The sequence below is a fragment of the Symphodus melops genome, assembly GCF_947650265.1.
Source record: "Symphodus melops genome assembly, chromosome: 3".
NCBI classification, from domain to species: Eukaryota; Metazoa; Chordata; class Actinopteri; order Labriformes; family Labridae; genus Symphodus; species Symphodus melops.
The window spans coordinates 23,276,691-23,288,793 of NC_136693.1; the positions used below are offsets into that span (position 1 = coordinate 23,276,691).

General features: G+C 42.8%; 1 protein-coding gene across 2 annotated transcripts in view; it reads right to left on the reverse strand.

The window, feature by feature from the left end:
* Positions 1-3,731: 3,731 nt before the first annotated feature.
* The window catches only part of stard5 (StAR related lipid transfer domain containing 5), a 75,517-nt gene continuing 67,145 nt past the window's right edge, over positions 3,732-12,103 (reverse strand). For both annotated transcript variants that reach the window (XM_079340007.1, XM_079340008.1), the window contains 4 exons: positions 10,163-10,295; positions 8,131-8,248; positions 4,839-4,932; positions 3,732-4,726 (listed from right to left, as the gene is read on the reverse strand). In XM_079340007.1, the coding sequence (XP_079196133.1) occupies positions 4,576-4,726; positions 4,839-4,932; positions 8,131-8,248; positions 10,163-10,295 (496 nt within the window). In that variant the 3' untranslated portion in view covers positions 3,732-4,575. The remainder of the gene's footprint in view (positions 4,727-4,838; positions 4,933-8,130; positions 8,249-10,162; positions 10,296-12,103) is intronic.

Genomic DNA, 12,103 nt, shown 5'->3' on the forward strand with positions numbered 1-12,103 from the left:
ACTAGCAAAAAACGTGTTATCTGATGTACTAAAAGCATGCAGTGAGGATTGCATCTATCATATGAGCAAAACAACACGTATTGTTCATTTAGTACATTTGCCTTAATGAAAATGCAATATGGGGCGTTTCTGCCTCAGTGTGGGAGGAGAAAATGCAAAGAAGTACAAGTACACGCAATGCGATTTACCAAGCCAGGCAAAAATTGATTGTGACTGTCTAAATTTAACACTTTTGAAAGGAATGTGCTAATCCAGGCGCTCAGGGTTACGCATAACAGGCTTCAGTGAGAAGGAGACATAGGCTCAATAAGAGAAGGCGTCATATTTGTTCACACAAGGTAATGTGTTTCTATGACCAAAAAATAAATGGCATGCTTATTTTTAATTTTCCTTCAATAATTTTCAACAAAGAGAAACACCATGATTAAACCAAACCAAACGTGCAATCTTTTGGAGTAACCACGCAATTTAGTACTCTTTAATTTGGATCTTAGTAAATAAAGCCCTTAGAGACGAATCGATCTACTTCAATGATTGGCACCAATTCACAAGTGTTATTTCAGAACGCTTTAGGATTTCGCCTTTAGGATTCCCCACGTTCCTGTCCAGACTTACTTGCCGCTGAGAGGGAGGTTGGATCAGGCCATGCATGAGACGGCAATGATTGTAGGGACAAGTTGCCTATTATAACACATTAACATTACTATAACATTATTGGATGTCTTTATTCAGAAAATGTAATTACATATCACACACACTAATACTAGACTTTCCTATTTTCCAGGAGACACAACATTTTTATTTAACAATTCAAGCTGGTCCCATCAAATATTAGAGAATGAGGCTTTGGATCCACTTGTTGCCTCTGTGGTCATAAACACAACAATGGATCAAAACATCTTTAATTGACATTGGGGGTTACACAGTGACTAGAAGGTGTTACAGTTCAGGCTGCAAAACATAACATTTAAAGAGATCTTGTTACTCCTAAAGAAAGAAAAAGTACGTTAAATGGTCTCACCCTGTATGGCTCATTACACGGATGAAAGCCCACGAACAGATGACATTTTCACAAGACTACTTTAAAAGTTGGAATCACGTTTAAGATATATGTAAATTAATTAATTGAGTAATTGATCTAAACACATTATCTAATGGAATAGTTGACATCAAATTCATTGAAATGAAATAAATCAAAAGGCAAATCACCTAAGCATGCACTGTATAGGAGCATGAAAACAAAAACATTACGTGATGGAGATTATGATTATTCTTATTGTCTTTTAACCTTCAGGCAGCTGTGAAATAACTTACAATAGTATATTTCCAGTTAATTATCTTTGTTAATATACCAATATTACAGTGTAAAGAGAATCTATTTAGTGTATATTGTGAAACAGAGGTAGTTAGGATTTTTAAGCTAACTTTAGGCTGAGACTTTTCATCTGTAAATGGTAAATGAAGCTTTTTACATCACTCACTTGGAAAATGCCTTGTTCATTCACACCCATTTACACACTGCCGGAAGTGTGACCATCAGAAGTAACTAATCCATTCTTACGCCACTGACGAAGCAGTGAGAGTAACTCTGATTTAAGTGCCTTGCCCAAGAACATACACTCAACAAAAATATAAACGCAACACTTTTGTTTTTGCTCCCATTTGTCATGAGATGGACTCAAAGATCTAAAATTCATTCCAGATACACAATATTACCATTTCTCTCAAACATTGTTCATAAATCTGTCTAAATGTGTGATAGTGAGCACTTTTGCTTTGCTGAGACAATCCATCCCACCTCACAGGTGTGCCACATCAAGATGCTCATCAGACACCATGATTAGTGCATAGGTGTACCTTAGACTGCCCACAATAAAAGGCCACTCTGAAATGTGCAGTTTTGTCTCACAGCAAAATGCCACAGATGGCGCAAGCATTGAGGGAGCGTGCAATTGGCATGCTGACAGCAGGAATGTCAACCAGATCTGTTGCTCGGGCATTGAATGTTCATTTCTCCACCATAAGCCGTCTCCAAAGGCGTTTCAGAGAATATGGCAGTACATCCAACCGGCCTCACAACCGCAGACCACGTGTAACCACACCAGCCCAGGACCTCCACATCCAGCAGGTTCACCTCCAAGATCGTCTGAGACCAGCTACTCAGACAGCTGCTGAAACAATTGGTTTGCATAACCAAAGAATTTCTGCACAAACTGTCAGAAACCGTCTCAGGGAAGCTCAACTGCATGCTCGTCGTCCTCATCGGGGTCTTAACCTGACTCCAGATCGTCGCCGTAACAGACTTGAGTGGGCAAATGCTCACATTCGATGGCGTCTGGCACGTTGGAGAGGTGTTCTCTTCACGGATGAATCTCGGTTTACATTGTTCAGGGCAGATGGCAGACAGCGTGTGTGGCGTCGTGTGGGTGAGCGCTTTGCTGATGTCAATGTTGTGGATCGAGTGGCCCATGGTGGTGGTGGGGTTATGGTATGGGCAGGCATCTGTTATGGACGAAGAACACAGGTGCATTTTATTGATGGCATTTTGAATGCACAGAGATACCGTGATGAGATCCTGAGGCCCATTGTTGTGCCATACATCCATGAACATCACCTCATGTTTCAGCAAGATAATGCACGGCCCCATGTTGCAAGGATCTGTACACAATTCTTGGAAGCTGAAAATGTCCCAGTTCTTGCATGGCCAGCATACTCACCGGACATGTCACCCATTGAGCATGTTTGGGATGTGCTTGACCGGCGTATACGACAGCGCGTACCAGTTCCCACTAATATCCAGCAACTTCGCACAGCCATTGAAGAGGAGTGGACCAACATTCCACAGGCCACAATTGACAATCTGATAAACTCTATGCGAAGAAGATGTGTTGCACTGCATGAGGCAAATGGTGGTCACACCAGATACTGACTGGTTCTGAGTCCCCAGACCCTCAATAAAGCAAAAACTGCACATTTCAGGGTGGCCTTTTATTGTGGACAGTCTAAGGTACACCTATGCACTAATCATGGTGTCTGATGAGCATCTTGATGTGGCACACCTGTGAGGTGGGATGGATTGTCTCAGCAAAGCAAAAGTGCTCACTATCACACATTTAGACAGATTTATGAACAATGTTTGAGAGAAATGGTAATATTGTGTATCTGGAATGAATTTTAGATCTTTGAGTCCATCTCATGACAAATGGGAGCAAAAACAAAAGTGTTGCGTTTATATTTTTGTTGAGTATATGTTGCTGCAGGAGCTGGGGTTCGAACCCTCGGATTTCCATTAACTAAGCCACAGCCACCTTGTAAAGTGTAAACTGCAAGCAGTGAATAAAAGCTGCATTAAATCTCTGAAACATTTCATTTAGTTTTTATAATCCGACCAAACTACAATTTGTACAGTTATATATTTTGGGGTTAGTTGTTTTGCAGTTCTTAAGAGTCTTAAATCTAAAGCTCTCTTAGGTTCCTTGGGACTGTTGATGAGGATGGCCTGCCCAAACAACCCCCCTTCCCCCCCCCAAACCTATCCTATCCTAAAAGGAAGTTTTTTCTTGCCACGCTATGACGGATTAAGCTGGGCTCTTGTAATATAGCCATAAGTAAGGTCCTTTACCTGCTTTTTGTAAACATAACAATGAGCTGCTTTTGTAAAGTGTCTCGAGATAACACCTGACGCTATACAAATAAAGATTGATTGATTGATTAATTGGCAGTTGATTGGCCAACTGTGAGGAAAATCCTAAATGTTTGATGCTAGCACACTTAATATGGCCAACATAAAATTATGCTGATGTTAACATATTTTTGACAGAGGAAACGTAGAATAAAAAAGGGGAAGTACCACTACCACGACAAAAAGGGAAAAAAACTCTGCTGCCCAGCAGTGCGTGAGGGAGAGTCCTTGAGTGTCGGCAGGACATTTCTTTTATGCTCTACAGGTGAGCAAAGCAGAGCAAATCTGTGGCTAAGTATGAGATATGACATGAGTTTTCTTAACCATATATCTGATCGAGGGTAAACAAGGTCCATGCAACATGCATGTTTTCTATATACTCTAAGTATGCGCTGACGTAAATAAATGCTTGGTGTCTCATTATCCCACCAAAAACTACAGACATTCCATACTTAAAACAATTTACAAATACAGATTATATCATTTGTTTCTCCTTAGACTGGAGGAAATGTATGATACAGATGGGGAGACTTTTGACGCTGGTTTGTCAAATTTCCATTTATGAAATGACTTACACTAAAATATTGAGAACACAGCTTCTTCAAGACTCAAACCTTTTTCAGTATTTATAATAACTTATAATGATAATTTATTATAACTTGTGACTTTTTAAGTGCCCTCAAATTGAAAGGAAGGAAGATTTACTGGGGGGGAACCCTTCAGTACAAGGGAAATATAAACTTTATCTTGGAGTCTTTTTATTTGAATTAAACAACTGTTTATGTTGGTGTACTGTTTTGTGTTGGGTTTAGACTGTTTAGAATAGACTGCTTTTCATTCACCTGACAAGTCATCAGGCCTCAAGTTTAAAGGTGTACTTCTTAACTCTGTTGTCAAAGGTCTTTGAGGGATTTTACAGCCTTGGACAAGTTGCTGTAGAACTCCGTCATGCTGGAGGGGAAGAATGAGTCGACCACAGAGCGAGGGAGCAGGCCACTTAGGTCAGTCTGGAAGAAACTATAAACTTGGGTTTTCTTGGGCTCTCTGAAGAAATAGAGAGGAAGAACATAAGAAGTGGAATAATACAAAAAAGAGACAAAAAATTAGGTGGGTGAACATGAACTTAACATTTTTTGAGTGGAGTTAGAGTGCTCACCCTGAGACAGGGACACAGATGCATCCACATGGGTGGTTAAATCCTCTCACATAGCCAGACTGGGGAGGACATCCCGTGTGAATCACATTCGTGGCTGTTTTACAAGACACAAAGGTGCACAATGGTCTGTGTTATACTGGATGTATGAGGGGCTGTGTTTCCTTCAGAACAGCTCACTGCTGAGAGACCTCAGAAAATAAATCAAGAGTCTGCAGGTGTTATCCATACATGCTCTGAAAGCTCTAAATTAGCTCATCTTATCATGACTCAGCAAATTGCACCAAACTTCTTAGCAATCTCTCTGAAATATATAGAGACATTTGCCCAAATGAAAGCTAAAAAACCCATTTACACTACAGTTAAAAATGCATAAAAACAACAAAATAAAAGAAAACATATTTTTCAATTTGACCACATGAACAGGATCAAAAAATTGGATATGAAATTAACCATTGCATGGACAATCTGAGTCTTAGGAAATATATATAATAAAAAGAAATAAAAGAAGCCATTTTATTAATACTGGGGGTGTAAAACATTCCCAGGGAAAATATTACAACTTTAATTGGTCCTATAACCCTTGCGGTGTCCTTAGCGTGAAGGCGGGTAAAAAAAAAAAACTTGTGTTCCGTTTTTTTTTTTTGTTTCTGTGTCTTTCTTACCCGGCTCTTCCCGCCGATATACATAGATATATAGACTGGGATGTCGCGGGGCGCCCCGACACCGAGAAGTAATAAAAAATGTTGCGACTCTGAAATTTGTGGGACTTTCTTTTTTCGCGTGTGTCGGACACCCGTCACCGTCACAGCGGCGAAGTTCAGATAGGCATCGCCGTCATAGAAGGAGAGGATCCTCATCTTTATTGGAACGGCGGCAGTTGGGATGTCGCGGGGCGCCCCGCGAAAAGTAATAAAAAATGTTGCGACTCTGAAATTTGTGGGACTTTCTTTTTTTCGCGTGTGTCGGACACCCGTCACCGTCACAGCGGCGAAGTTCAGATAGGCATCGCCGTCTAAACGGAGAAGAAAAAGGAGAGGATCCTTGTCTCTATTGGAACGGCGGCAGTTGGGATGTCGCAGGGCGCCCCGACGCCGAAAAGTAATAAAAAATGTTGCGACTCTGAAATTTGTGGGGCTTTCTTTTTTTCGCCGTCATACCCGTACGCTGTCACACCCGTCACCATCACAGCGGCGAAGTTCATGTAGTTATCGCCTTCATAAACACCACATATGGAGAAAAAGAGGGAGATGATCCTCGTCTCTATTGGAGCGGCGTCGGTTCACATGCCCAGGGGTACCCCTCGACACGCAGAATTTTTGTGACTGTTTTTGTGAGGAGGAGGAAGATGAGGAGGTCAAGGGAGAGGACGAGGACGAGGGAGAGGACGAGGAGGGAGAGGTCGAGGGAGAGGACAAGGGAGACAAGGGAGACGAGGGAGAGGTCGAGGAGGAAGACGATGAGGAAGAAGAAGAAGAAGAAGACAATGAGGAAGAAGAAGAAGAAGAAGAAGAACCTTGGTGGGCACGCGCTCACCGACGCCAAGGGCAGGGCGCCCGGCTCATGCGAGTTCGCCTTCTCGGACCGTGCCGCCCTGGTCTCCTACGTGGTGGAGAAGCCCAAGGGGCGGCGAGGCAGGAACGTGCTTGCTGCTGAGCACGGAGCGCGCCCACTCGGAGCAGCGGGGCCGAGAGCGCTTTGGCGAGGACCGCCGCGTCAAGCCCCACGTCGTCCTCGACTACAACTGCAACAAGGGTGGCGTGGACAACCTGGACAAGGTGGTGGGCGCGTACAGGAGGAGGATGACCGCTCGCTGGCCGCTGGTCGTCTTCCACAACATGGTCGACGTGTCGGCCTACAACGCCTTCGTGATCTGGAGGGAGCTCAACCCGGGCTGGCTGGGCGGCAGACGCGACAGGAGGCGCATGTTCCTGAAGCTGCTGGGCAAGGGGCTCGCCGCCCCGGCCCTGGCCTAGTGGAAGCGGCTCCCGCGGGCGGCCGAGTCCGCGGCGATGGTGAGGGCGGCGGCGGAGACCGACCGCGAAGACGGAGAGGGCGACGGGGACTACGAGGAGGAGGAGGAGGAGGAGGAGGAGGAGGAGAAGACCAAGACGATGAGGTGTCAGACTTGCCCGTCGGCAAAAGACCGCAAAACGCGAACCGTGTGCCGCGGGTGCGAAAGATACGTCTGCGGGGGCTGCGCCGTCGCCTACTGCCCCGCGTGCGCTCGTCCTCGTCCTCCTCCTCGTCGTTGAGGAGAAGGAGGCTCTGTTGTAAAGTCATTATTGTTATTGTTGTTGTTGTTGTCATCGCTGTTGTTGTTGTTGTCATCGCTGTTGTTGTTGTTTGCGTGTGGACTGAGAGACTGTGGTCTGTAATGAAACGAGAAAGCCCCGGACGGGTGACTCCACTCCGCTCTGATGACACGAGACAGCCCCGGGCGGAGGAATCGACTCCGCTCTGATGAAATTATTGAATAACTATTGAATTGTTATTAAATTATTATTATTATTGTCATTTTTATCATTTTTATTATTATTATTATTGTTATATTGATCGATTGATATGGGCCGGGGGAGGCTGGTAAATAATTAAATAAAATAAATTCCACAACATATCCACCCGGGTCAAAATGACCCGGAGGACAGTGCGAGGGTTAACATCATTATCATGTTTGATAATGATCGGTATGATATTGATATGATTTAAAAGAGGACCTTTGTCGGGGATTACTTTCACAGTGTGGTGTGGGATCAACCGTCCCTGGTGTAGATTTTATCACGGAAGAGCTAAAAGTTACTTATTAAAGACTTCATTCTTTCATATAGTCGTAGCCTTTTAAGGATACTATTATACTACACAAACCTTAGTTACTCACTGCTTAGGCAGTCTATCATTAGCTTGTTGACGCTTAGAATAGACAGTTACCCCTAACCCTTATGCACACGCACGCACATGTGCAAGCTTGAACACACAAACTTGTTAAGTTTTATTAGTTTTATTATCAAAGATCTAATTTGAGCTCGTCAACATCTTGTCCTCGTCATGAATAAAGGTTAACAGAGGAAATCTTTTTTTCATTGACAAAATGAATACCGCATTCAATTCATGACTCCCTAACAGTCTCTGTGATTACTTTTTTAAAACATTGTTTATTCAGATCAATTCTGTATTCTAATACAAATTCTGTATTTTTCAACAGCCAAAATGTGAAAAAGAAATCACAGCCAAGATCCTATCCCATGGCATTACACAGATGTAAAAGAAGTTAAAAAAAAAAGTAAGTGTTACGCACCATTTGATGAAATTGTGCCATCTTCATATTGTTTGATTAAAATAACATCTACAAAGTCTCGTGGAGCTATGATACCCATAGCTGCTGAGGGCGTGACTGTTCTGCAAATAGAAATGTCCTGTGCAAGAGTGAGAGAAAAGGGCATGTACTCAAAGACGGGGTCAAACAAAGTATAAGCTGGGACTCATTTGAAGCTGCACTGGCCAAGTATTTACTACACTGCTCAAAAAAATAAAGGGCACACTAAAATAACACATCCTTAGATCTAAACGAATGAAATATACTTTGTTTTTTTATATAGTTGAATGTGCTGGCAACAAAATCACGAAAAAAAATGATCATTTTTTCATGGAAATCAAATTTGTCTGCACAACACCAAATAAAAATTGAAATCAAACACCAATGGAGGTGGAGATTTGGCGTAACACTCACAATTAAAGTGGAAAAACACACTCCAGGCAGATTCAACTTTGATGTAATGTCCTTAAAACAAGTCAAAATGAGGCTCAGCAGTGTGTGTGGCCTTCACGTGTCTGTATGACCTCCCTACAATGCCTGGGCATGCTCCTGATGAGGTGGCGGATGGTCTCCTGAGGGATCTCCTCCCATACCTGAACTAAAGCATCTGACAACTCCTGGTCTGTGGTGTATTGTGGCATTGGTGGATGGAGCAAGACATGATGTTCCAGATGTGCTCAATTGGATTCAGGTCTGGGGAACTGCTGACACACTCCAGCTCCATGAGGTCTCGCATTGTCTTGCATTAAGGAACCCAGGGCCAACCACACCAGCATATGGTCTCACAAGGGGGTCTAAGGATCTCATCTTGGTACCTAAACCAGAGCACATGGAGGGCTGTGCGGCCACCGAAAGAAATGCCACGCCACACCACTACTGACCAGCTGCTAAACCAGTATTTCTTGAGGATGTTGCAGGCAGCAGAACGTTCTCCAGACTCTGTCACGTCCGTCACATGTGCTCAGAGTGAACCTGCTTTCATCTGTGAAGAGGACAGGGCACCAGTGGCGAATCTGCCAATCTTGGTGTTCTCTGGGAAATGCCAAATGTCTTGCATGGTGTTGGGCTGTAAGCACAACCTCCACCTGTGGACATAGGGCCCTCATACCACCCTCATGGAGTCTGTTTCTGACTGTTTGAGCAGACACATTTGTGGCCTGCTGGAGGTCATTTTGCATTTGGCAGTGCTCCTCCTGTTCCTCCTTGCACAAAGGCGGAGGTAGCGGCCCTGCTGCTGGGTTGTTGCCCTCCTACGGCCTCCTCCACTTCTCCTGATGTACTGGCATGTCTCCTGGTAGCGCCTCCATGCTCTGGACACTATGCTGAAAGACATCAAACCTGTCTTGCCACAGCTCGCATTGATGTGTAACAATGCTACCTGAGCCACAATGCTACCTGAGCCACTTTGTGTCGGTTGTAGACTCTGTCTCATCCAACCACGAGAGTGAAAGCAGCATTTAAAAGTGACTAAACCATCAGCCAGAAAGCATCAGGATCTGAGAAGTGGTCTGGGGTCACCACTTGCAGAATCACTCCTTTATTGGGGGTGTCTTGCTAATTGCCTATAATTTCCACCTATTGTTCATTCCATTTGCAAAATAGTATGTGAAATTGATTGTCAATCGGTGTTGCTTCCTAAGTGGACAGTTTGATTTCACATAAGTGTGATTGACTTGGAATTAGATTGTGTTGTTTAAATGTTCCCTTTATTTTTTTGAGCAGTGTACATTTCTTAAATGTGTGGATTTTGACTTCATATATCAAATCCAGCAGTTATTATAAGACACTTCTTTTGTCACAACCTTTGAGTTCTAGACATGATTGGACTAGATTTCTGGTTTTGCAGTTCAAAGTTACCAAAACACTGTAGGGCTTTTTTAGGCCACCAAGTGCATCAATAAGATATGTCAGACAATCATTGGTGAAAATTAAAGAAAGACAACTTAGTGAGGTGACAGGGATAATAAATACAACATGATGTAGAAAAAGATCTTCAGTAAACACAGCAACAAACCTCTGTGATTTGTTCCAACAGTTGAAACATTTTCACGTTTTTGTCCCAACTAACTCTGAGCCCGTTGGGTATTGGTTTCAAGCACTCCCACACGTTCTCCGGGCTGCCATTGACGATCCCCTCTCCCTTATAACTAAAAGAGAAGTCACATGACAGATTAGATAGGATTATTTTTTAGGTCAGGTTAATTTGATGTATACATTCTAGGACAGGCTAAATAATTGACCCCACTACACAGACATTAAAGCCACATTTCATTTGATTGGAACCGTTAAGTGATTGTTCTGGTTTTAAAGCTGGGGTTGTATATGAGGGCTTGTCAATAAAGTCGTTTCCACCAAGCGGTTCAGTTCTCGTCATCTTGGTCAACACACATTTTGTTGCATTTCCATACACGAAAGCCGGGAAAGATTCTCAAATCACTGACCCATACACTGTCCTACTTTTTGGGACCCTTCTGTTGATCATGGTCCTGTACAACAGTCACAGCGACATTAAAAGACAAACACAAAGCCGCCGTGTTTAAATTACTCCTCCGTTTTTTTTCCAGCACAGCCCTCTCTGAAACAAGGCTTGATTGTTTGTAACAAAAGCCACATGCCAATGCAAAAGTTTGTCACACAGAGGTATTAATATTCCTGATATGAAGTGTCCATAGCGCAAAATAGTATGAAGTTATTTATCCTCTCCTTTAGCTTACCCGTTCCTCTCTCATAAATAAAAAGTCAGCAGTGGTCATATCTGAGGAGGGGCGCACCGCTGTTGCTAAATGCATAATGGGGAAACACTGCAATGACAAAGTAGATGAATCATGTCAGACTGAATGGACTCTAGACCACCACTGACAGGCTGCTTTCTCATCACTGTCAAGTCATCACTGAGATTAGAAGGAAATTGCCTCTTTCCAAAGCAACACATAACTTAAATTCATTTTAAGTTTGATTTTCATTCCCATCATGGCCGCAACCTGGCCTGTGTTAGTCAGTGACACGCCACCTGCAAAATAGATGATGATTTGTCTTTGATATTTATGGTTTTGGACTTGTCTCAGTCTCACCCTGCATTGGGCTTCGGGTACGTTTGGATTGTCCCTCCTATCCACTTTACTAGCCTTTCTTCCTTAACCCCCGGAGCAGTTAAGTGGTGGCCATGATAAGAGCTGTTCAAATTCTCTAAAAGTTAAGGAAAGGTGGCTCAATGCTTCCTTTATAACCTCCTTTAGCATGGAAATACTGGACCATCTGTTACGAAAGGAGATATGAAAGTGCCGCCCCACAACTTTTAAAGCGACTTGCGCGTCCGACCTATATCAGAGCATTCACGAAAACTAACGATCTGTTGGAGGACAAATGTGGCGACAATCTGCATTTGGCTTCTAAATTGATTGACTTATAGTTTCCGTTGTAATTTTTTTAAAATTTATTTTTATTGTGTGTGTGTGAAGAAGGTGAAGATTGCTTTTATACATTCTTGCATCATGTGTGTGGAGATGCTTGCAGTTATCTGATGTTGATTTAATTCAAGAAATTGAAATATATAACTTTGTGAATAAAAAAGGGAAAATGGACGCAGCTCATAGAATTTACCACTGCAATAATTTGTCTTAAACAACTTTAATCTTAAATCCAGAAATGAACTCTGAACGTGATGCTGATGTAAAACCATCAAAGTTATTCACATATCGTGGTTTTTAGGATTATTTCACTGGTAAGAAGGCACAGGGCAATTTTTTTTAGATGAGCTTTTAGTAGTCCATTCTCTGAAAACTAGTTTTATCAAGGCAGACTCGCGTCACTAACTTCCACCGCCGTCACATTACTATTACGTCACCTAGTGAAAGTGCGGTCGGATTGTCAAAAAACAGAGATCTGCTCCTTTACGAATTCTCCAAACACCTAAAGTGGATAGTGAAATTAGATAGGAGGCACAATCCAAATGCAC